At 38.2% G+C, this 24406-nt stretch overlaps 1 protein-coding gene across 5 annotated transcripts in view; it reads left to right on the top strand.

Annotated features, from left to right (window-relative positions):
- ZNF366 (zinc finger protein 366) overlaps window positions 1–24406 on the top strand; it is a 52240-nt gene that overhangs the window by 19149 nt on the left and 8685 nt on the right. For 4 of the 5 annotated variants that reach the window (XM_058864518.1, XM_058864519.1, XM_058864521.1 and 1 more), the window contains 5 exons: window positions 13–138; window positions 1262–2587; window positions 4590–4781; window positions 10489–10663; window positions 12608–18536. In XM_058864518.1, coding sequence (XP_058720501.1) covers window positions 1292–2587; window positions 4590–4781; window positions 10489–10663; window positions 12608–13143 — 2199 coding nt within the window. In that variant the 5' untranslated portion in view covers window positions 13–138; window positions 1262–1291 and the 3' untranslated portion in view covers window positions 13144–18536. Of the gene's footprint in view, window positions 1–12; window positions 139–1261; window positions 2588–4589; window positions 4782–10488; window positions 10664–12607; window positions 18537–24406 lie in introns of those variants that run through there. The other variant, XR_009280707.1, reaches the window with a different exon arrangement.

Here is a 24406-nt window from a genome sequence, read left to right as displayed (position 1 = left end):
CTCTTCTCCCAGGTAACAAGTGACAGGACAAGAAGAAATGGCCTCAAGTTGTTCCAGGGAAAAAACCTCTTCACAGAAAAGGTGGTCAAGAACTGAACCAGGCTGCCCACAGAAGTGATTGAGTCACCATCCTTGGAGGTATTTAAAAGATGTATAGATGTGGTACTTAGAGACATGTTTTTGTGGTGGATTCAGCAGTTAATGGCTGGAATTGATGATCTTAAAGGTCTTTTCTAACAAAAGTTTTCTGATTTTATGACTCTAGAAGGACAAGGGAAAAGGTAGCAGTGTTATTTAAGATGAACCAAAATTCATAACTAATGTTTTAGATGAACCACAAATTCAGATGAAGTTCCTGGTATGATCATAAACATGTTCCTCGCATGGACATAAAATTTTGCCAGGAGAAAATTGTTAATCTGTCTGATCACATTGTATCATCAGATAGGCTCAGCGCATTTTTAGGTGTCAGTTACCCTGGAGTCCCAGGGGTTTTGTTGACATCAGTTCTACATTATTTTTATAGTGGTGATTTTGCCCACCTGTTTAGAAACAAACAAACAACAAAAAAAAAATCATAGATAAAGCCTATTAAACTGAATGTAATTTGGAGAGTTGTCAAATGTCTTTCCTCCCCCAGATCTGCCAGGCAAATATCTCTGTGATTAAAACAAAGAAAATAAATTAATCTCCGCCTTCTTATTACAATACAAAGTGCGAGTAGCCAGGAAACATGGCGCAAAACCTGATGGTACACAGTGTCCTTAGATCACTTGGCCATTGTTTTCTCTCACAGCAGCACATGTTAATTATACAAAGAAGTTTAACATTTTTTGGCTTTGGCTTTTCATGTCACAACCATAATAAATGTGCATATTATTGTTTGTATTACCATATCCTTTAGATGCACCGCCAATTTCTAGAGCCTGCTTATGTGCAGCCAAAGACAGAATTTTGCTCACAACCAGACTGACTGAATGAAATTGGCCATGAAGTAGTGGGTCACAGTACAGAAAGTTTACATTGTAAAAATGTTGTGTGGGTCAAATCTGCTGCAGGAAGACCAAAACTTTTTTGCTTTTCACTTACCAATATAATTCTGCTTTAAAAGGCCTTTGTCTTATATAGACCTAAGAAATCCTTAATTGTATTTATTTAAAAAACCCAACGGACTTCAAACAATAAAAAGGTCAGTAGAATGTTAAATCCAGGAAAACATGAAGAAATAAACAGATAAGTAGTTTCTTTTGCTTATTTTAAGGAATTTGGGCCACAGAGAAGAAAATTGAATATGATGAAGAATGAAGAATCAAGTTTTAAGGTGGACAATACCCGAGCCTCTCCCTTCTCCCGCTGCCTGCAGCCACTCAGCCCTGTTATAAAGCCACACAGAACAACTCAATTTGATGAAGAATTCAGAACGCACCTCTCACATTTCCGCTATGGTCCTCCTCTTGAAACCATGGAAACATTCCAAGGGTCCTTGGAAGGAGGATCTCGTAAACGCAAGAGTATGCCAACAAAAATGCCTCCTCCCATCACCCTTGAGGATTCCCCATCATCACCAGATAGACCTGAAGATCACAATGACATAGGCTCTTCCAGTCTCCCCTTGGTGTTCCAACAGCCCACTCAACCCAAGTACAGTTCCCAGATGATTGACCTCTGCAACTTTGGTTTTCAATTCTACAGAACGCTGGAGCATTTTGGAGCCAAGCCCATTAAGCAAGAACCAGTGAAGCCTAACATGGCATGGCCCAGTAGCCCAGCATTCATGCAGGCTCCTTACCCTTATTATCCTAAAATCCACCCTGGATTAATGTTTCCCTTCATTGTACCACCAAACTTTCATTTCAGGAACCCTTTTCAAATGAAAAGACCTGCAGAACCACCCTTCAGGAGGGCTGAAGTAAGAGAAAGTGGCGAAAACAAACAGAAAGTAGAAAGAGTAGATGTCAACCTTCAGATAGATGACAGCTACTATGTTGATGTGGGAGGAGAACAGAAACGCTGGCAATGTCCCATGTGTGAGAAGTCCTACACATCCAAGTACAATTTAGTCACTCATATCTTGGGTCACAGTGGCATTAAGCCACATGCTTGCACCCGGTGTGGCAAGCTTTTCAAGCAGCTGAGCCACTTGCACACGCATATGTTGACACACCAAGGCACTCGGCCACATAAGTGCCAGGTGTGCCACAAGGCTTTCACTCAAACCAGTCACCTTAAGAGACACATGATGCAACACAGTGACATCAAACCTTACAACTGCAGGATCTGTGGCAGGGGTTTTGCCTACCCCAGTGAGCTGAAAGCACATGAGTCTAAGCACGAGAGTGGAAGAGAGAACATTTGTGTCGAGTGTGGCCTGGACTTTCCAACTCTGGCCCAGCTGAAGAGACACCTAACCACCCACCGTGGCCCTATACAGTACAATTGCACTGAGTGTGATAAGACCTTCCAGTACCCAAGTCAGCTGCAAAACCACATGATGAAGCACAAAGACATCCGCCCATACATCTGCACCGAATGCGGCATGGAGTTTGTGCAGCCCCACCACCTGAAGCAACACTCCCTGACTCACAAGGTAAGCCAACTCTCACTTGCATCTGAAGGCAGTACGAGGATTACAGGCTACTAATAGAGATATATATAGGTACTTCCCTGGAAATGTGTCTCTTGCCAGCTGCAGAGGCTTATGCAGAATCCCCAGCATTGGTGGCAGTCGTACCAGCCAGGTGTCTGTCAGGCTTAAGAAAGTACATGCAAATCCAAGTTTGTTATAAGCAGGAATTCAATTAAACCCCCTGTATCACTTCCCCAAACTGGATTCACATCTCTCTGTTTCTTGGGGTTTTTTTTGGAATGACCTACTGTAAAATTTTATATCTACTGTATAACCACTCCCCCCAGTTCTGAAATTTTGAAGATTTAAGTTAATTTAAAAGATACATGGGTTTGTAGTGGACTGCAGGAAATAATAATAAAAAAAAGTATGTTATTATTCATCAGATTTTGAAGAATTATTATAATGAGAAATTTAAAAAACAAAACAACCCTAAGAAAATTTCCCCTTTGTGCATATGTTATCCAGAACGGCAGTTAATAGAAATGGACAAGCAGGATCATAATCATAGGCAATTCATATCAAGCAGCAGTCTTGCCACTGTTGACAGTGGTGACAACAGAGTCAGCTTAGGATAGGACAAAGCTTTGGAACATTTCTGAAAAGATTGCTTTCAAAAATAGGAAAAATGTAATTGTTCTATTCAAGAAGCTCTAAAATTGAATATCCACTTTTACAAAAATAATAAGACAAGTCAAAACATCTCAGTTTAAAAAAAGTTTTCTCCTGGATTTGCGTATTTTTCCTTTAACATTTGAATTCTGGCTTTTACATGAAAAACCTTAAAAATAGAGAAAGCTACAGCACTTGAGTCTTTTAGTCATGTATTCTTTGAAAACTGGACCTCTACTTCCACATTCGCTTTTTCTTTTCTGCTTCATGCTTATAATCTCTCTTCTTTCTGGAGATTCCCTGGTCTTCGGATTTACCATGCAAGACTCCACTAATTGAAGACTTGGTAGGTTTTTTTGTCACAGGAAATGAAATGCCCCTGAGCCCTTAGAGAGCTTCTGCTTCTTTGTCCACAGCCACAGGTGGTTTCAGCTGTGAATATAATTTATAGTACTTAGCTGACTAAATGCAGCCTCATATCAGATGAGCAGACAGTTGAAACTGCTGGTGATGCTCAGTTTTAGCTTAGTAATTAACTGTGAAAACCACTGACAGTCATTTCACATCTCTTTAAAGAAGGCCTGCAGAAAGAGTAATTGCTCTCAGCACCTCACTAGTAAATCCTTATTACCTTCAGCAAGTTAAACTCTTAAGCTGTTTGGTAAAAAATTCTTTGATTTTCATGGTATCTAAATCACTGTGAGAAGCTGACAGACCACATGGGTGGTCAAGAATATTAAATTATGCAGTAGTAAATTGAGTGGATAGCATAAAAAGTGATAGAAATGTTCTATAGACCTCATATAAAATGAAATCATTCCATTATGGTAACAGAAAATACCACTAAGAACAGGTTTTTCTCTTTGCAATAAATATGTCTAATGTTATTTAGTGATACCGTTGGACTACTCTCAGTTAGATTATTTTCTATAACTTTCTTCAAAATAGAATATGTACCTTTTTCATAATCCAGTCACATTCAACTATTAAAGGCAGGCACTACTTTAGTCTTTTAACTTGTAAGCTTTTATTCTTGGTCAGTAATTGTACACGTTTGATCAATACTTAAGCAGCAGAGCAGGAAAGGGAAGCTCTGACACTGATTGTGTTTGACTTATTTGTAAACAGACTTCATTATTTCATTTAGCTTACATTTTGTTTTACTTCTCTGCTTCTCAGAAGCTTGTAGGAATTTCTCAGGAGAAAATACATAGGTATCTTAAAAAGTGTTAAAAGTGAAATAATTTATCATCAACTTCGGTAATGCAGAATGAATAATTCATAAGTTGGTGTACTGACGATTAAATTACCTAGAAAATTTTCTGTCTACAGAATTTTTCTTGTCTTTCAGGGTGTGAAAGAGCACAAATGTGGAATTTGCGGCCGGGAATTTACCCTGCTGGCCAACATGAAGCGACATGTCCTGATCCACACCAATATCAGAGCATATCAATGCCATTTGTGCTTCAAGAGCTTTGTGCAAAAGCAGACTCTCAAGGCCCACATGATTGTTCACTCTGATGTCAAACCCTTTAAATGCAAGGTAAGTGCATTTGTTGGCAGAGGCATTAATGTATATATGTAATATATATATAAATAACGTAGGTATATTTCTCTGATATTGCCACTTTATGATATGGTAGAATTAGAAAAACAAAACTTGCTAACTCATACTGCAGTTGCATTCAAAAATTAGCATAAACCAATCTGATTTTCTTTCTTTATCCAGGTTCTGCTTATGTAGCACAAAATAATGGAGGTAAATAGCCGTGGTTTACTCCCTTTCCCTTCAGTATCATTCATCCTCACATAGTTTTCGGGTCTTTTTTTTCTGTGATCATTTAAGTTTGAGGACAATAAACATATCTGACATTTGCTTAGTACAGCCATCCAGACAGAAGTTTAAGTGCTTAATAGCCTGAAACACTGGCAAAAAGCATAAATCAAGTCATGCACCCTACAGAGGATCATGGAAAAGCAGCAGCCACAACTTCACACAGTGATGCTCTGCAACAGTTCAAGAAAAAAGTCAGAAAAAGCCACAGCAAAATAAAACTACAGAAGGGATTTGAATGGGCCAAGTGTAATTACCAGACTGAAGTTCAGGGCAGGGTATCAGTATGCTAACAAAACCACCACTGAGACCACCTGGCCTTTCTACAGTCTTGTGCAAATTCCAGTTTGCTTCCTCCCAGCACTGGAGGATAACATTCCCTTTCCATCCTCTCTTCTCCTCCCTCCCCATAAACCTTTAAGACTCTATTGACCCATTTACTTCTAATATATTCCTTATTAATTATTTGTATCTATATTCTTACTCAGCATTGGATGCTACATCAGTCCTTTTGCTGCCTATCTGGTTCATTACTGTAGTCATACCTTGTGAAGTCAAAGATTGTAGATTTTTTTCCCACTTTAATTTGTTCTAAGATGGCTGTAAATACAGAGTGGAGCTTATGCATAAGTAACAGCAGACTAATGTGAAAGCAATTTCTAGAACTCTTTCGTCCTACATCTTCATGGCACTGAATATTTTCTTAAAAGGAACATTTCATGAAGAAGCAGAGATGGATGAAAAATTTTAAATGGAATTATTTTTTCTTGAAAAAATGTAGAATTTCAAAATGTCATAGGAATATATGATATTCAGTCCTAGTTTTAGAAGAAAATGTCAAAATGAATCTTTCTGACTTCATCATTTTGCTTTCTTAACTTAAAAAAATTTCTTTGAAAAATTAACAGCAAAGACATCCAACTTATTTTGTTTTATTTTATGTCTTATGAGAATAGTATTTTGTATAGTACATTATTATATATTGTATAGCTTACATTATTCTATGTTGATAAAATAATTTCTTTTACTGAAATTCTTATGGTATAACATGTCAGGTCTGCAGGAGTTTTTCATTCTTTCATAACATCTGCAAACCTGCCTTTATGTTCCTGTTTGGTTGAAGTCCTCCTCTGACTCCTCAAACTTCAGAAAAGAAATTAAATTTTTTGGATCAGATTTTGTAGGTGCAGTATGTAGATCCACATGACTTTTTTGGTTACGTGCAGATTAGCTGGAAGGCTGTGTTCAGCTCAGTGTTTGATGATGACAGACTATTGAAACTTGGAGAGGGCAATAGTTGGAACTGGGAAACAGAGTATCACCAGTATGTTTTCCAGACAGTAACAAAAGCTCTACAGGAACACCTGTTTTTCTTATTTTTTTACTTTTCTGTCCCCACCCAGTGTTCCTATGAGGAAAGAAACAAGCACAGTGAATCTATTTCTCATATGGCTGGAGGGGTATGAATCAATATCAGTGGCACTGACAGTGAAGACCGCAACAATAAGCAGAAGCAGAATCTGGAGTTGCTTTTTCATATTAGGAACATCCTAACATTACCTCTCTGATAGAACCCTCAAAGTCTCTTGAAAGCAAATATTTCTGACTGGTACTTGTAGGGTTAAGGCAATGACCAGATAGCAGCCTTTTGGCACCAAGCTCCTCCTCAGCAGAAGGAAGGATATAGCTGTATGAACAGCCTGCTTAACAATGGCTCACATGTCCCTGGGGAACCGCCTGCAAATAGATTTCATCTTGCTTTCTCTTGTACTTTTCAAAGCTTCCTGTTTTCTCACGGTCCTTTTGGACAGTTTACAGTCATTCTCCCTCTCCTTCTTTCTTTGAGGAAAGGAACACCCTTCTTATGAAGAAAAAAAAAAAGAAGAAGAAGAATGCAAGGGAAAGAGAGCACAGCAGTAGCCTTTATACTTCACCACATGCAATGGTTTTCTTTACCTTTTTCTCATAGCAAAAGAAAACATGATCTTTCCTATGTGTCTAATCACAGCTAAGCACATACTATCAGAAGTGATCCAGTAGCAAATAGTTGTCCCTTCTGTTTCCTCGTCCAGCTGCAGCCTGGATGTCAGTTTGATTATCCTCTGAAGAGTGAACTTGTCTGTAGCATTTACAGACCTGAGCCTAAGTTGCCTTGTTTATTTGTGTTTAAGAGAAAAACACTTGAGGAGTTATGAAGGTATTCCACCAGCTGGTTCAACAGTACTAATTCGGATTTGTAGAGAAAAGTTCCATGAAATTTACTGTAGCTTTTGGTGCTGAAGTAATCAATGTATCAGACCTCAAATAAATGATGCAGTGAATTTCTCTTCAGCCCAGACAAATATATGCAACAGATGTTTTGAGCACCACTTTTTTCCCCATCTAAAAATGCATTTTTTAAACAGGAGTAAAAAATCAAAGAAAATGTGAGCGAGAAGTACTTTGAGAAGAAACAAAACAAGTGACAAATCTAGAGGGACAATACTTCATGTCCTGGCTTAGGACAAAATCTAGGGTTAAGATAATGTAGACTTTTCTAGCCAACTATACTGATGTCCATTTCACCAGCCAGTGCAACAAAGTCTGCTCAACAGACTTGCACCTGAGGTGTTCTCATCAAGACTTAATATTTTTTTTTTTTGTTCTAAATTAGACAGTCTAACAGAAAGTCTGCAAGGAAACTATGTTGTTCTTGATGTCCCAACTTCTCTTACATAAACTTCTCATCTCCCTGAGTGCTGTGTTGCACTGTTGTGGGTTCTGCTGGAACTCCTCCCATGCAACTGTCTCAGGGTCATCTTTCACACTCTGCTCATCAGTGTTCACAAGCCTGTCATGTCAGAGAGAAAGAAAATCTTGCACAATCTTCTAGTATGATCTGCAGACTCAGGCTCTTAACAGAGCGTTAACCAGATTAAGCTGCAGTTTTACAGCATACGAGTGAGAAACCTATTTCCTTTTACAGCTGGATCTCAGATATTCATCTGAAAGGTGTCTCATGCCTTTTTAAAATGACCAGTAAAACAAAGATTATGCCACAGAGACCCATCATTCTGAGAAAAAAAATCCTATCTGCATTTCTTTAATTTTCCTGCCACACCTCTGCACTCTAGTGCCATTTCCTCATGTCCCCAGAGGACATTTCAGGACAAGAACACATTACACATGTCTAAGATGTGCCTGACCCTGGGAAATGGAAAACCTATCAATTTTATTCAGAGACACAGAACTTTTATGCTGTAAAGAACTATCCTTTACCAAGTCCCTGTCTTTTCAGTATGAAGAAAGAGAAACAAATACTATATTGCCTTGAGAGAAAGCAACTAAATGCTCCTCCTAAATAAATTTAAGTACTCAAGACCTTATAAAGATAAAGGTTTGAATGTAGTACTGAAGCCACTCCCCTACTCAACATGATTTTCCTTGGCTACCAGTTATGACAGAGAAGACCTAGCTATAGGAAAGCAAGTTCTGGTGAAAACATGTCAGCCAAAATGCAAGCAGATAACCAGAAGCCTTCAGCAAAGAGGTGTTAGAGAGAGATATTATTGTTGACATTCTTGTAGCAAAAGTAATCTTGACAAGTTACAGGTTGTTCCAGCAGCTCTCAAGATACAATCAGCTGCCGCTACTGCTGTTACTCCTTGCAAATTTTCTCTTCTCATTAGTACTCTCAATAGTAAACAAGAATCTGTTTCCTCCCAGCACTGTCTGAGCTATATTGTGGTTCCATCATTTCTCTGAGTGTAAATAATCCTGCATATAAACTTTCTTTGAATATAAAGAAGACAGTATTCTTTCTTCACTGGATAGATGACCCTTGGAAACAGCTAACTTACTTCTAAAATTAGTTATTCACTTTCAGTGGCTTTTCTTTTTTATCACCAACCATCTTGTCTTACACTTTGCTGATAAATTTATTTGCTAGAGTTTAATTTTAGCAAAATTACAGACAGAAAAACACAAAAGGGTACATATGCAGATGAAGCAAATAATTTTTTGAAAAACAAGTGAATGTTTTGAGACTCTTTCTTTTCCAGCACTGACTCAGCTACAGTTTTTGTTTTAAAACAGTACACCTGCTAATTTTTTTATTAATGAACTGATTCAATTTTCCCTCAAGAGAGGGCTTAAAACACAAAGCACATGGTATTGTTTCTCCAAGGATCCTTTCACTATCTACATTTCATCCAGATATTCCACCTAATGACTTTTTGAATTTGCTTCTGCAAGTTCTGTATCAGTTCTTCTGTAATACCCAAATAAATAAGATAGGAGTTCAGATTATACAAAAAAGTCTGGTAAAAATCTGATGGAGTCTTAGTAATTTCTATTTAGTAATTTTATGCCAGATGGTTACCCTGTTAGATGAAGGTTTCAGTTACTCAGTAATGGTGACTCTGGTTCATATAGTAATAAGAATAATTTTTAAAAATTAAAATCCAATGGCATGTCAGGAAAAAAAAAAGCCAACCCAAAAAAAACCAAACAAAAGTTTGCAGAGGATGGAAATAGCCACTTGAAGGTGAATAAAATTATAAGGAAAGACCAGAAGACAAATTAGACTGGATGACTGTAATAGTGATGTCAAGCTCTCATGTCTTAAGAATACATAAGAGTCCAGACGACAAAAAGGACCCATCTAAATAAACAGCAATGAATAAAACCCACCCTTATTGTTCCATCAAAAGGAAAATTTCACGATCAATGGCTTGAGCTGGCAGGAACATGCTGCAGGGAAAGCTGAGTCATTCTTGCGGCCTCATGACTGTTTAAATTGTAGCTTGTTCACCAGAGATTCACTGAAATACAGCAGTGGATAAACAAATGATGAAAGAATCGGGGAAAAAAAAGGATGAGCAAGAAACACAGAAAAACAAGGAATTGCTTTTTCTAACTTTAAGCAGAATGTGCAGCCATTTAATTTCCATTTAAAGAGAAGTAATATTCTACTTGACTGTTTCACAGAGACCATTAATTTGTTTTATTGTATAATTCCATTTCTGCTTGACATTGTTCTTGACTAAAGGCTAGATGTATAAACTAAAATGGAGTGGTTCACCAGGGTAGAAACTTGTACTTTGAAGCTCATTCAAGTTAAGAGCCTTCCAGATTACTCCCTTTAGTCTTTCCCCTCCTTATAACAACATTGACTGTTTTTTGGGAACCCTTGACTATGTGTCCTGGTTACCAATATTAAAAAATGTCAGCAGTTCAGAATGCCTTAGATACTCAACCACATGTTTTCAATCATATATTTTTGCCTGGAAGATTTTTGCCTGGAATTTGAAAAACATATTGCAGCCAAAAACTGCCAGAGTTCAAGTTGAGAAGTGTAGTTCTTATTTCATTTAAAAATGTTGTCCTTGAAAAAACTGCTTCAAATTAATAATTTTCATTTTTACCATTTTTACAGCTGTGTGGAAAGGAGTTTAACAGAATGCACAATTTAATGGGACACATGCACTTGCACTCAGATAGCAAGCCATTTAAGTGCCTCTACTGCCCCAGCAAATTCACCTTGAAGGGGAACCTAACCAGGCACATGAAAGTCAAACATGGGGTCATGGAAAGAGGATTTCATTCTCAAGGTAATAATTTTCAGCAAGATTATTTTTTGTGAGATATGAATATGCATAGCAGTAAACACAAATGGTCTTTGTACTACAGGGTCTCAAACTTGTGCTATAGATCCAACACTATTCCTAGAGATAGAACCCCAGAGGTGCTATTAGTTATATTATGATAGTGTTACATGTTCCAAATAAATCATAAATTAATCCTAAATTGACAGAAAAAGAAAATCTGGAACACTTATGATCCTTTCTCAATGCTTATTGGATTCCAGTCTGGAACAGGGATGGAATCCTCAATGGGTCTACATCCAGGAGCCTCTGTCATTCTGTACTGTTTTGACACAGCTGGTGTAAGATGAAGGCCATAGGATCAAGATCCTATTTACAAGGAAGCAGATGAACAGGAGGGGATATTCCTCAAACTATAAGTCCCACAGTATAACAATTTTTGACTATCGAGACCATCCTGCAAAGCATTTCCTGTCTGCCACCTACCACATATACTTCCTAAAGTCATCCTCATGGTGTACACAGATTAATGCTATCTAAAGAAGTGGGGGAATATTAGAATATTTTGAGGGCTTGGGTATTCAAGGTATGTTTTTTAAGATTTTGCAGATAAATAATTGTTTATTTAATGTATATTATAAAGACTTCTTGGTGTTCCTCATATTCAAGCTTTAGGGCAGCTTAGCACATGTGTAAAACTCTCTAATGACATTTGGTATAAAATGTTTGAAGATCCTAATGGCTAAGAAAGTAAGTGGTTTTTCTGTAAATCTCCTACAGCATCCTGCTAGTTAGACAGTTGTTTGTAATTGGAGATTACCTAAGAGCTTTTCATTGTACAGAAATTCTGTGGCCCTTGAGGCTTACCAGATACGAGAAATTTTATGAGGCCTGATAACTGTATACAAATCCTTTTACCAAATACACCTTGTTGCAAAATAACATCTGCTATCCAGTGAGACTACATAGATCCTTCAGAAACTGGATTCAATTACTTAGGGGAAAAAAAAAACAACCAAAAAAACCCCCCAAAAAACCCAAAAGAGAGCAAAATATTGACTTTCATAGGAATTTGTATTGGGTGAAATCCTCACCTTGTATTGTCACTAGTCTTTAGTGAAGCTGGTTTATGCTTGCAGTATCTAAATTCTTTTGAAAATATCCTCATGATGTTTGGGGCATATTTGAGTCCACAGATGCCTCTTGGATTATCTGTATTTCCAGCAAGAGGGAAGACACTGACAAATACTAAGACAAAGCAGATCCAGGATTAGATGCTTATTTATATACACTGCTCAAAATCATCATTTGTTTATAATGATTTCCTCAAACTGAAGCACTATCTAATGCATAGATCTTTTCAGTTGATTGTTTCTCAGTGGATGAAAGGGGAAAAATTAAGGAGAATCATAGACTGCTGAGACTGTTGTCTTTCCATTTTTAAAGTGTTAACTTTGAACTACAGTGTCCACAGAACAAATACATTACCATGTTTTTAGTCTGTTCCGCTCCTCTGAAAAATAAGATACAAAACCTGGGACTTGGATTATGGACTGTGATGCTTTAGATTCAAGTTTTCTTTTTAAAAAAGAATAGGAAGGAGGAAGTGAGTAGGTTGATTGGCAAAATTCAGTTTACAAAAGGCCAGACCATATAACTTTTCTTCCCAGCTGCATCATTCAGAGTCTGGCTGTATAAAACAATGTTTTTTGTGTCCTAACCTGCCTGTAAAGAGTATACAATAGCACTCCTTCTTGCAGCACCTCAAAAGAGATGCCATGAGATGAAAACTCATGTAAGAGATTAAGTACTTGGAGATAACTGGATGGAAGACAATGGTAAAATATGAAATACAGAGACACCTCAGATTCTGGTTTTAGCCATGTATCAAGTAGTAAAATTTCCTATATATAATTTTTTCCTTTTCTCCTCCCCTCAAACCACTACAAGGTTTTGGAAGAGGAAGGATTGCTCTGTCCCAGACAAATGTCTTGAGAAGCTTGGAACAGGAAGAGCCATTTGATCTTTCCCAGAAAAGCCAAGGGAAGGGAGTCTCATTTCATTCTGATGGTGAGAGTGCCAAGGGAAGTTCATGCCAGGAAGAAGAGGAAGACAACTGCTATGAGGCAGAGCGGTACAGCCCTGCCACGTACCATGATGATGACAACAAGCTGTACATGGCTCAAGATCTCTCTGGCAAACCTGAGTGCATGATGAAGGACTTCAGAGAGTCCTACTGCAATGAGAAGGAAGAGGTGTTAAGTGAGGGAGGACTGGGGAAGAGAATAGGAAATTCAGACAAAGAGGAGAGACATGGAGAGGGAGAGCTTGCAAACAACAAAGAACATCTCAGCTTTAGATCCTTTGAAAAGGCCAGACTTGATCAGTCTCTCTCTGATTACTTGTATTTCAAGCACAGGAATAAGAGTTTGAAAGAATTGCTGGAAAGAAAAATGGAAAAACAAACAATGCTTATAGGCATTTAAAATGGACATCTTAAAACAGCTTGAAAATGGTAACCAGATAGAATTTAACATGAATTGTAAGCTTCTAAAGCCTGGAAGTCTGTAGTATGTAGAAATAAATAAGCCAAATTATTAAAAATAATTTAGGGTAAAAGACATACATTACAATAATAAAGCAGCTTGAGGTCACCAAGAATTGCAATAGATACCGAAAAATAACACTTTTGTATTTATCCATTTAATGTATAACAGACAATGGGTTGGGTACAGAAGTTTACTTCCTATTATATGGGGATAGATAATTACATGCAATTTTCTACTTAGCAGAAAGCAACATACTCTAGCATCTGATTTATTATATGACTAAATATATATGAACACTTCTAACCATATGCCTCAAAAATATCTGAAAATACCAAGTATTTCACATTATAAGCCAGAGTATTATTAAACATGGCATGCATGAAAATGCTGTCAACATTCAAAACTAACACAGTCCAAATACTTTGATTTACTGAAGTGACTCTTAGTTCAACTACTTACAATGAGAAATGGGAAACCAATTAATAAGAAATAATATTGTCTTGGGAGGCAGTAAAGGACAGTTCTGTAAGAGTTTGAAAGGACTGGAATTTATTGCAAAGGCTAGTCCTCTGGCATGAGGAATGTTTGTGCTTTGCTGTGTTTCTGCCGGTATGGGAGCATTCAGAAATTCTTGAAGTGAAATAGTATAGATTGTGTTGATATTTTGCTCTACTGCCTGCTTAGACCAATACATTTACTGGGCAGCATCAGCATGCAGCATTCACAATTTTGCCATACTTACACATAACACAGTATGAGTTATTTAATTGAAAAAATTAACCAGCTTTGCCATTTATTTCTTCAGTTTATCATGACTAGTAAGGATAATTTTGAAATACACAGATCTGATAAATTTTTGTTTCAGAAGGCAAAAATCACCCTTATAGAACAAGCAGTACCTCACAGAGGAAAAACTTCTTCTTATTGGGGTCAGAAATACTCTCTTATTAAACACATCTTGAGCAGTAAGCTGCAGGCCTTTCAGACAAATTTCACTGATGCTGTTTTTGCAGAGTCAAACTCAGCTTTTCATCCTCTGATTCCCAAAAATAATACGTTTGTAACAAACATGGAAAAAACATATCCATTAAACTTCATTAATTGCATGAATACTTTGAACAATGTATTAGTTCCTGCAACTTCAAGAAAGAAGAAAAGCAGCCCTGCACCATCCTATTAATCATGAAATTTGTCTTATGTCCTTCAGACATCCCAGCTCAAAATATATACGGTGCATGTCTTCCAAATATTACTACCTTCTTCACTTACCTGCCAAGTTCTTGATTTGAAATGCATTGCAATTATGCTCTCTATGTAGCAAGTAATAATTAAATATAGTCGTCTACTTATGGCTTGCTAAGACAAGTCATTTAGCTTCAGCTCTCTGTCCCTATAAGAAAACACACACCTTTCAAATTAATGAACTTGATGCTTACCAGTTAATCAGCATTCACAGGGCAACATCCTTATTCCTCACATATTCCTCATTTGTGTAGTCCAAGGCTGCAGGCAGTGCTTTCCTTTTTCAAGGCTCAAATGTGGCATAACACATGCAGAAATTTATGCAGAAAAAGCTGTTGATAAACGACAGAGTAACATCCAGGTGACTCTTCTAAATTAACTCTATGTCTGATGTGTATATTTTTAAAAATAAAAATGTTATGCCAAGTTGATCTGGAAGGTAGGTCACTTTCAGCCTAGAATTTAAAAAGTCTTCGAAAGTGAGGTGTATTTTAGAGGTACATAGTCATGTTTCTTCAGGGATAAACTGTTCTATCATAAACATTCCTCTTCCTTGCTTTAGCTGTAAGATGATGCCTATTGAAAAAAAAGAACCATCTTTCTTTCAAGGTAGATACTGAGGACAAGCAAAAAAATGAGAAAATTTTTAGAGTAATGAGTGTAACTGTATTCTTTCTTAGACTATAGGGGAAATGGTCAGGTGGAAATTCAGTATGGCATAGTAGATGGTCTGTCAGAAATGGGAGCAACTCCTTCAGTTATATTATTGGCTCTAGCTTGCCTATACCAGACAAAAGCTCCCATTTGAGCGTGTATACAGCCAAAAGCTGTAAGTAGCTAACTCTTAGAATTGTCTCCCTCCTTGTGTTGTGGTTTCCAGCTGTGCACAGTTCAAGATCAGTCGACTCCCCCTTTCCAGATATATTAGTTCCCATGATAAGAAGAACAAGCAAGGAATCAGGAATCTCTTTGCAATTTCTAGAAAAGTGATCATGCAGGTGGGTAGAATTTAGAAAGTCCTTCACTCCTATGGTATATAAAGCAGGAAAGTATACAGCACTTCTATTGCAAAGTCTTGTCTATTAATTGAAGAGTGCTATGGGACAGCTAGACAATCCTTATCAAGAAAGAAACAAAATATTACATATCATTTGCAGTCCAGACAAATGGAGCAAAGGAGACATTTTCAGCAGAGTTCCACTCCCAGCCACTAATATCAATGAATGTATTCTATCTGGGCTTAAGCAAAGCCTCTGATACTATCTCCCATGGCATTCTCCTGGAAAAGCTGGCAGCTCATGGCTTGGGCAGATTAACTCTTCACTTGGGTAAAAACCTGGCTGTATGGCCGGGCCAGAGAGTAGTGGTTAATGGAGTTAACTACAGTTGGCAGAGAGTCACCAGTAGTGAACCCCAGGGGTCAGTACTGGGCTGAGCCCTGTTTAATATCCTTATTAATCATCTGGATGAGGGGATGGAGAGCCCCTTCAGTCATTTTGCAGATGACACCAAGCTGTGTGGGAGTGTTGATCTGCTGGAGGGCAGGCAGGCTCTGCAGAGGGATCTGGACAGGCTGGCTCATGGGCCAAGGCTGTGCTGTGAGGTTCAACAAGGCCAGAGCTGGGTCCTGCCCTTGGGTCACAAGAGCCCCAGGCAGTGCCACAGGCTGGGGCAGAGTGGCTGGAAAGCTGCCCAGAGGAAAAGGACCTGGGGGTGCTGGTGACAGCAGCTGAACATGAGCCAGCAGTGCCCAGGTGGCCAAGGAGGCCAATGGCATCCTGGCCTGTGCCAGCAATGATGTGGCCAGCAGGAGCAGGGCAGGGATTGTCCCCTTGTACTGGGCACTGGCGAGGCTGCATCTCAAATCCTGTTTTCAGTTTTGGGTCCTTCATTCTAAGAAAGACATTGAAGTGCTGGAGCATGTCCAGAGAAGGTCAACAAGCCAGACAACATCCTTGGAGGTGTTCTAGAAATGACTGGATGTGGCACTTAGTCTAGCTGACCAGGTAGAGATTGGTCAAAGGTTGGACTTAATGATTTTAGAAGTCTTTTCTTACCTAAATGCTTCTGTGATTATGTGATTCTGCAACTCCAAAAACCATGTATGCTGGAAGCATGCAGTCCAGGGTTTCCTCACTGACCTTGTAAGAGAATGTGCCAGATGTGTCCTTAGGAAAGAAAATCACTGCAGACTGTTTTGGGTTGTCTAAACAGTTAATCCAAACTCTTTCAACCACACTCACTGCAGTCCCTTTAACCACTTCTACAGCTGCAGTTCTCACTGGAGCAGAAGCACCTGACAACCACATACGGACAGATGGAAAAGAGTCTCAGAATCGCAATACTATTTGCAAGCAATTCATAATGTGAACCCCTTTTTGTTGCATTTTTATAGAAAGCAGAATATTTCCTCACAATGAGACTTCAAGGTTCTGCCCAGTCACAAAGTCATACTAAGCTAATTCTAAAACACAGAAATCTAGTTCATTTTGAAATAGTAAAAAAACCTCATTTAAAACTGTAAACTGTCAATAGGAGAAATTACAAACAAATTATTAGTGAGGTAAGAAGACAGTGCCAAGTGACCCAGGCAAAGTGATTAGAAGATGACAGTTCTCCCTACTGTAGAACATAATGCAAATAGGTCTAAGATACTTGTTACAAAGAGGCCTCAAGAGACAAATTAAAAGTGAAATAACAGCCTTCATTGTGAAGCACCTTGCTTTTCAAACATAAGTTATTTTCACACTATTTACATTGGCACCACTTTGAGAACAGACAGTAAAAGCCTTTGCTTTTTAATAGCTTTGAAAATGCTTTATAGAAATTTACTCTCGTTATGAAGTTATTTCCCATTTGTAATTTTCAAGGGATTAGCTTCCTTATTTTGCCTTGTGTAGAGGCTCAGAAGTCCAGTAGAGACATTGCCTGTGTCCTGGACATTGGGGGATATTTTTTTCTTTTTCTCATTCCTAATGTGAGTTTATCTATCGTCTTCTAGCTATGTTGTGGAACAAAAAGTATTTATCTTACTATTATTCATTGTTATTTGGGTCTTCAGTTTATGGGGACATATGAAACTAAAGCCCAGTCTCCACCACCTCTGTATAACAGCACATCTATACCATTTCCCTGCATTGTTTATGCAGCCTTGTTTCATCCTTTTGAAGAGCATTACAGCAAATAAGAGTGACTACAAACTTGCATGGCTGAGATACTTCCAAAAGTCAGGCTGAGAAAAGATAAATTTGCCCTACCATAATGTATCTGGGCAAGTGAAGGCACGTGGTTTCTTAAACTGAGGCTTTTCTGATGTTAAGGGTAGCAGGAAAAGTTCTGCAAGACACGTTGGAGTACAGAGGAGGTGGAGGAAAAGCCAAAATCTGGGCTAGTAAAGTTTAAGGGTGAAGATAGACAACATATTTACAGGGAAAGCAAAGTTGTAAGTGACCTTGGAACAAGGTGTTTTCAGTCTGGCCACAAGGACTCGGCCATCTCCTTGTGAAACTGAGTTTTCCTGGCTGACAGACAGCCTTCAGTTTGTGACAGCAAAGACACGTGCTCTGTGTTCAGAAACTCCAAGGGTAAAATACTTTACAATAATATCATAATTAAAGTTTATCCTGTGCTGTTTCCTGTAAAAAAAGATACTGAAAAGACCAAGTAATGCTACTGCACACCATGTTTTTACAATTCTGTGTTTGTCTACTACCTATTCTTTGACTTCTTTCTTCATATGGTGCTGCTGGACTCTGCTGTTTTGAGTGTACAGTTAAGAGGTAATATAAGTACTGTATTTATTATTCCTAGAAGTTTTAATAATTAACAGTTTTGAAAATGTCATGTCTGCTTAGCTGAACAAGATGTAACAGAGCTAACATTTTGTACTCCTAACAGATTTTGCAAATACTGTGTTGCATATTTATTTCACTTAGAACATCGAGTTCCTATTTAAAGCCACTGCTCATGAAGTGAACCAACTATATTTGTGAATCTTTAGTTTCCAGCTTTCTATCTCAATACTAAAAGCATGCATGATGTATTGTATTAATTTAAGCAAATAAATATGTACCGGAGAAGCTGCTGTACTTTGTATTGAAGTGGGTGTGGAGTTCTTGGCATTCTAGGTATTTTATATGGCAAATGCATGGGTTTGGTCTGGCAAGGTCATTCTTCACTGAGCACCACTGAAGAATGGTTCTTGTAAAGGGGAGGCAAAATCAGTGATGGAGGACTAGTTGGAAGGCAAGAACAGAAGAACTGCCAGAGAGATCATTTTATTATTACAGACTACACAGAGGACATTAAAAAAATGCTCTGGAGTGATTCCAGTATTTGTCAACTGGGCTTCATATAAGCTAAATGAAAAAGGTTTTTCTCATAGAGATTTTTCAGAGAACTGCATCATGTAAAAAAAGAGGGAAAAGCAACCAGAAGTATTGTAAGATTGAAGTCAAGAAAGCAGATATACCGTTATAGCCTAAGGAATAAGCAGAAGATTGGAATAAGAAACCTAATGTTACTTTTTTAAAAGAAAGGGCCACTTTTAAACTTTAATTAAACTCTTGAATTTGTTTGTTTGAATGCAATCCTGATTGAATTGGCATCGTCAGACTTCACAGAGAGCACTTTAAACTTTTTAAGCATAGAGAAAGCAACAGGAATGTTTGCTATAAATAAAGACAACTCAGTAACAAATATAGATATTCTGTTTCTAAGTCTGAGAGGTATACTCCTTAAAAAGTGGAAGAAGGCTTATGCAAACACTGGAAATACGTGCCAGAGGCTAAAAAACTCCCCAGAACTTAATTTCTTCCCTGTTTTCTTTTGTTTTCCCGGTTGCTCTGATGGTAGGTAACAATTACGACGAGGATTATAGACTACCTGTAAATGAGGAGCATGAGGATGTGTTGGAGAGTGACCTAGCTCATTCCCATGTGCATTCCCATTCAGTATCAGTGAATCTCAAAGTTTCTCCTTTGTCAGTCACAAAAATAGGATTTAGAAATATATATGTTTAGTATTTTTTACAAACTTCAATTTAGTTCAAAGCTGAGCCATGTTCACTTAAGTTTTCACTTACATTTTCAAACTATCAGAAATTAAGTAGAAGAGAAAGAAAGCCTCTCAAATGCTCCCAGGTGGGCATTTCTGAGACAGTAGTGACATGTTGAAAGGCTCAGAGTATCTAAAGGTATGGAGACAAACAAATTAATACACAACCTCTTATCAAATTTGTCCCGTTAATACACTCTTAGGCTCATGTAGTGCGGTATAGCTAAATGTATTTGCCCACTAATTCATAAAGCAGAAGTCTGGTCTAAAAACACATGCAGGATGTCAGTAATTTCAGCATTTGCAAATGATGAAACACTCTGCTAATGCTGCTTCTATATATGATAATGTGCGATATGATGGTGTATGCTATATGATGAATCATATAGCATAAATTTTCCTAATGATTGCCTGTAATGAAAGTACAGCTGAACAGAGAACAGATACATTATGAATAAGTCTTCTGGTGTCCTATCATTTCAATTACCCTCTCTGATAAAATACATCTATCCCATCAGAGAAGTGTATTTAATTTGGGTAAAGCCAGACTTTCCCTTTACTGAATTATTTCCTGCACTGACATATTTCTTGTAGTGGGCACATTTTATTCAAAAGGCCTCTATCAATTTACATCAATAGAGAATGTCAGCTTGCGTTTTTGGAGTTGGGATTCTCTGATCATATACCCTTACACTTCTGAATGGAAAATCACTGAGGAACAAATTATGTTCAAGATACTAATTACCCGACTAAAAAATGGGTTGCAGTGAAACTGACAATGATGGGGCTGTGTGAAATCTAGAAGGGTATTTCTACTTTGTGGAGAACTATTATGAAATTAATGGAAATTGGAATTGTCTAAAAATGTCAGAGAACGTGTCACATTAATGTGTCTTTAAAAATACAGTTATAAAAGATAAGGAGCAGATATAAATCCACAAGAATATTTATCAATACAGAGTGATATGTTGCAGGGGAAATCGGCAAGTTGCTTTATTCTTTACAGAATTTCTACTACAAATTATAGGACTTTTCTAGAAACAGTAAATCATGAGCTTTTCTATTTGTTTCAAGGGCCAAGGTGATTTTTCAAAATCAGGTTATAAATCTAGACAGCAACATAAATATAATGACAACTAACAACAGGGGTGCAGTCTTGCTGTGAGGAAAGTTACAGTAAAATTGAAACATTAGTATTGTGCCTAGTACAATCTGTCCTGGAGGCCCATGAGAGCAGCACCAAGATCAGACAGGTCCAAAATTACATAGCTCTGATAAACAGACGTGCAGACACTGCTTGAAGCTTGAACTTACTTTGTTGGAAAGCATTAAAAGTCATTCCCTAATGAGAGTTTTTATTAAACTACTATGTAGCAGGTTCTAAAAGTATCGTGTCGCTGAAGGACACTAAATGATTCACACGACCATTCTCCGTGTCAGAACAAAAACCTGTCTCTTTATTCTTTGACTCCAGTATTTAGAGATTCTCAACAAGGACCTGGGATTGGATAATTAAGTTACCACCTTCCCAAGCACACTAGTCATGTGAAATGTCCATCAAAAGACATTTCTTAGAAGGAAAACAACTTATCTTTCATAGGAAAGTAACTAAAACTATGAAAACATTATCAGAAGGCTTAATTTTCAGGGTGACAGATTTTATGAGGCAGACTTCATATGAACAGTCAAGACTAGACACTAGCAAAACAATTTCCACTGGAATATTTCCTACAGAAATGCCTGGGTTTGCTCATGACTACAGTGGCTCATACATGTTTGTTACCAGCGCTCTGTGGGAGGAACCACCCCCAGCTAGCTGGCAGAATGGATCATGGTGGAGCATTGTGCAAATGTCACCCATTACATTGCAGCTACTTTGTTTTAAATACATTATCCCCAATTAAGAAAACCTGCCTAATTTCACTCTGAAGGGGATGAAGCATGCTTGTGCTGCCTGTTCAACCCACTCTTTTGTAAAATGCAGCTATAAGACAGAAACATTTTAAATAGTTGGACCCATTTCACTAATGAACATCTGATGCACTAGCATTCCTAATTTCAGTAGTGATGTCAGTGGTCTTCCTACCTGATTTGTAGACTTGTACTAGCAGATCCAATACCTGTACAGCATGAAACCATGCCAGTACTCATTCCTGTAGGATTCTTACAGATTTATTTTATTCTAGGACTTTAATTGTGCATTTTTAGTCTTTAATGTAGAGAGAATTTTTGTGTAGATCCTATTATGCATGTAGAGGAGAGTGAATAATTATTTGCATATGTTTTTGACAGATAGTTGCAAAATAGCAAAACACATTTTCTTATTCTTCTGCTCTGTTTTAATAAAAAAATATTCTTTTTTCATTTTACTTGTTCTTGTTAACTCCTTAGGACCCTAGTGCTTAGACCACCAATCACCTTTCTACAAAGGATTCTAAGTGTCCAGGATGATCTCTGAGAAAATTGCTGCAGAGCCATTTCTGGTTGGACTTGATGATCTTAAAGGTCTCTTCCATCCTAGTGATTCTGTAATTCTCTTTTCTGCAGCTCAAGCACCTCAATTACAATGTCGTCTAAAGGAGAGGAGCAATTGCTCGTACATCAGAAAATTTTCTCGTTTTGTTTTTTTTTTCAAGCATCTTCAACTTTTCACCTTAAAATCTTGCCCCAAATAGCCATGAGTCATACAAAAAGAATTAGGGGGGCAGGGAAAGACAGCATAGTAATTTTGGAGGTCTATTTGATTAATAAAATAGATAATCTTATCAATATTAAATGCCTTCCAAACTGTATAGTAAACATCCCTAAACTTTCTTTGTTTTAGAGCTGCTTTATGTTGTGAAGACACAAAGACAAGACTTAGTTACCCAGCAAGTAGAAAGCTGTCCTACCTACACTGTTCAAACCTGAAAACCCCCCAAAACCATTAATTAAATGTGGCTTTTCAAGACTTGTTCTGCATTTTTTCTTTTCTATATTGTACTTTCTTAGTTGTGTCTTCCCTGACACTTTCTGATTCAGTTACACAGGAGAATGCTGGGAGGCAAGGCCTTCAGAAGAACCACATCTCCCTTGCCCTGTAGCCCTATCCTTTTCAGCCAAGGCGTTTCCTGAATTTTACAAGCTGGTTATGGAGCAAAACCTTTTCATCTTGGTCTTGTGGGATATAAGCCTTTGCAGTCAAGTTTGTGGAAGAGATGTGAGGCTTTTCCCCACTGTGACAGATGGTCACAAGCTTCAGATCCTGTGGCTCCCAGGGAGAAAGTGGTCAGGGTTGCCCTCTGGCACGCAGCAAAACTGAGGTCAGCCTTGCTGTAGAGAAAAAAAAAGGGTTGAAAAAGTGTACAAAAGACAGATACATCTGTATGCCATGACTACCATGAGTCAGCACTTATAATTTCTCCCGTAAATCTCAGACTGAGTGGATGCAAGAGGCAGTGTCTTGATTAGACCCACTCTGTACAGTCGCTGGAATTATTTTAGGAAAGGTCCCTTTCAGGAGAGTATGAATACACTCAGGAGCAGTCAGTTAGGCTGAAAACCTGCCCCATAGCTCAATCAGGGGAGAAAATGCAGTCATAGCTGAGACACAGCTGTGTATTTAACTTCTTCTAGCTCCTCCCTTCACTTAGCTCTACCTCCATTTTCTCAGGTCCTTCACTACTGCAGGCTACAGACCTTTCTCAACACCTTCAGCAACCATCTGACAAGGATATCCAGTCCTTGTGCTCCTTTTCTCATTTTACTGTTACAGGTTTCCAACATGTGTAAAGCAAACATACCACACCCTCAGCTTTAGCTCCAAGCTCTGGGGAAACAGCAGTTCTTCCCTTCAGCCCTCCTGAATGCCTCTCTCCATCTTGCTGCTCCCTCAGCAAGGTGACTGACTGATCTCTCTCACTGAGTATGTGAGCTCTCTTGTTTTTCATACTAACAGAGAAATTTTAACCAATTTCTTGTCCATCTCCTCAAACCTTTATTTCTGCTAGCATTTTTGTGTTTGACTTTACAACCTGAATAATGTTTTTTTTGGGTATGCATTTAGTTGTTATGGAGCTCTCCTTTGTGAGAGGGGGAATAGCATCACTTCCCTCAAGTGCCAAGAGCTGTCTTTTCTAACAATCTTTTTTCCCCTTCTGCACTATCTTCCTTTTGGTTATTCTGTAATCTAGGCAGCTGCTACCGGCACGTCCTCTTAACAAGTGGGAAGCCGTAGGCGGTTATGTTAGTCAGACTATAAGACCAAATATAGAGCAAAACTGCATGCTGCTCCAGTGTGTTAAGGTTCACTGTGTAAGAAAGCAAGGGTAGCTCGATATATGTGGTGGAAGGGATTGCGCTGTCAATGTCTAAATGAAAATTTTAATTCTCTTGTCTTCAGCCATTCTATTAATGTTACTTTTTAAAGGGTAAATTTTAAAACCATGATCTATGAGAAAGTTGAATTGACTTTCAGAACTGACTTGCTTTACTACTAACCAAGTTTAACTCGAGTTCTTACTAATGTGAGAGTAAAGAGGACTTCACGGACACAGTTCAGCATACTTGAACAGCATCTTAGGTCTGTCTCCTCTCTTTAATGGGCAGCAGATTGGGCCTGATATCCAGAGCTGTGGTCACCTCATCCAATGGCAATGATGATACCGACCTGAGCTGTTTGTCCTTAGGCAAGGCATGCAGGCAGAACTTACAAGACAACATAACCCACCCCACAGCTCAGATGGAAAACAGTTTTAGCTCTCAGTTGAGGCTGCTGTCTGCAGCTTACATTTTCAGCCCATTATTGAGGAAGGGATGTACCTAAAACAGGTGCCAGTAGACCTTTCAACTTTGAATGCCTGACCAGCTGCCAGCTGTGTATTTACAATAGAAGATAAAATAAGGTTTCTGACAGCCAAGCTTC

This window comes from Poecile atricapillus, chromosome Z, assembly GCF_030490865.1.
Source record: "Poecile atricapillus isolate bPoeAtr1 chromosome Z, bPoeAtr1.hap1, whole genome shotgun sequence".
Taxonomy (NCBI): Eukaryota; Metazoa; Chordata; class Aves; order Passeriformes; family Paridae; genus Poecile; species Poecile atricapillus.
Note: the sequence above shows the minus strand (reverse complement) of the source record. Positions and strands in the feature narration are given on the sequence as shown.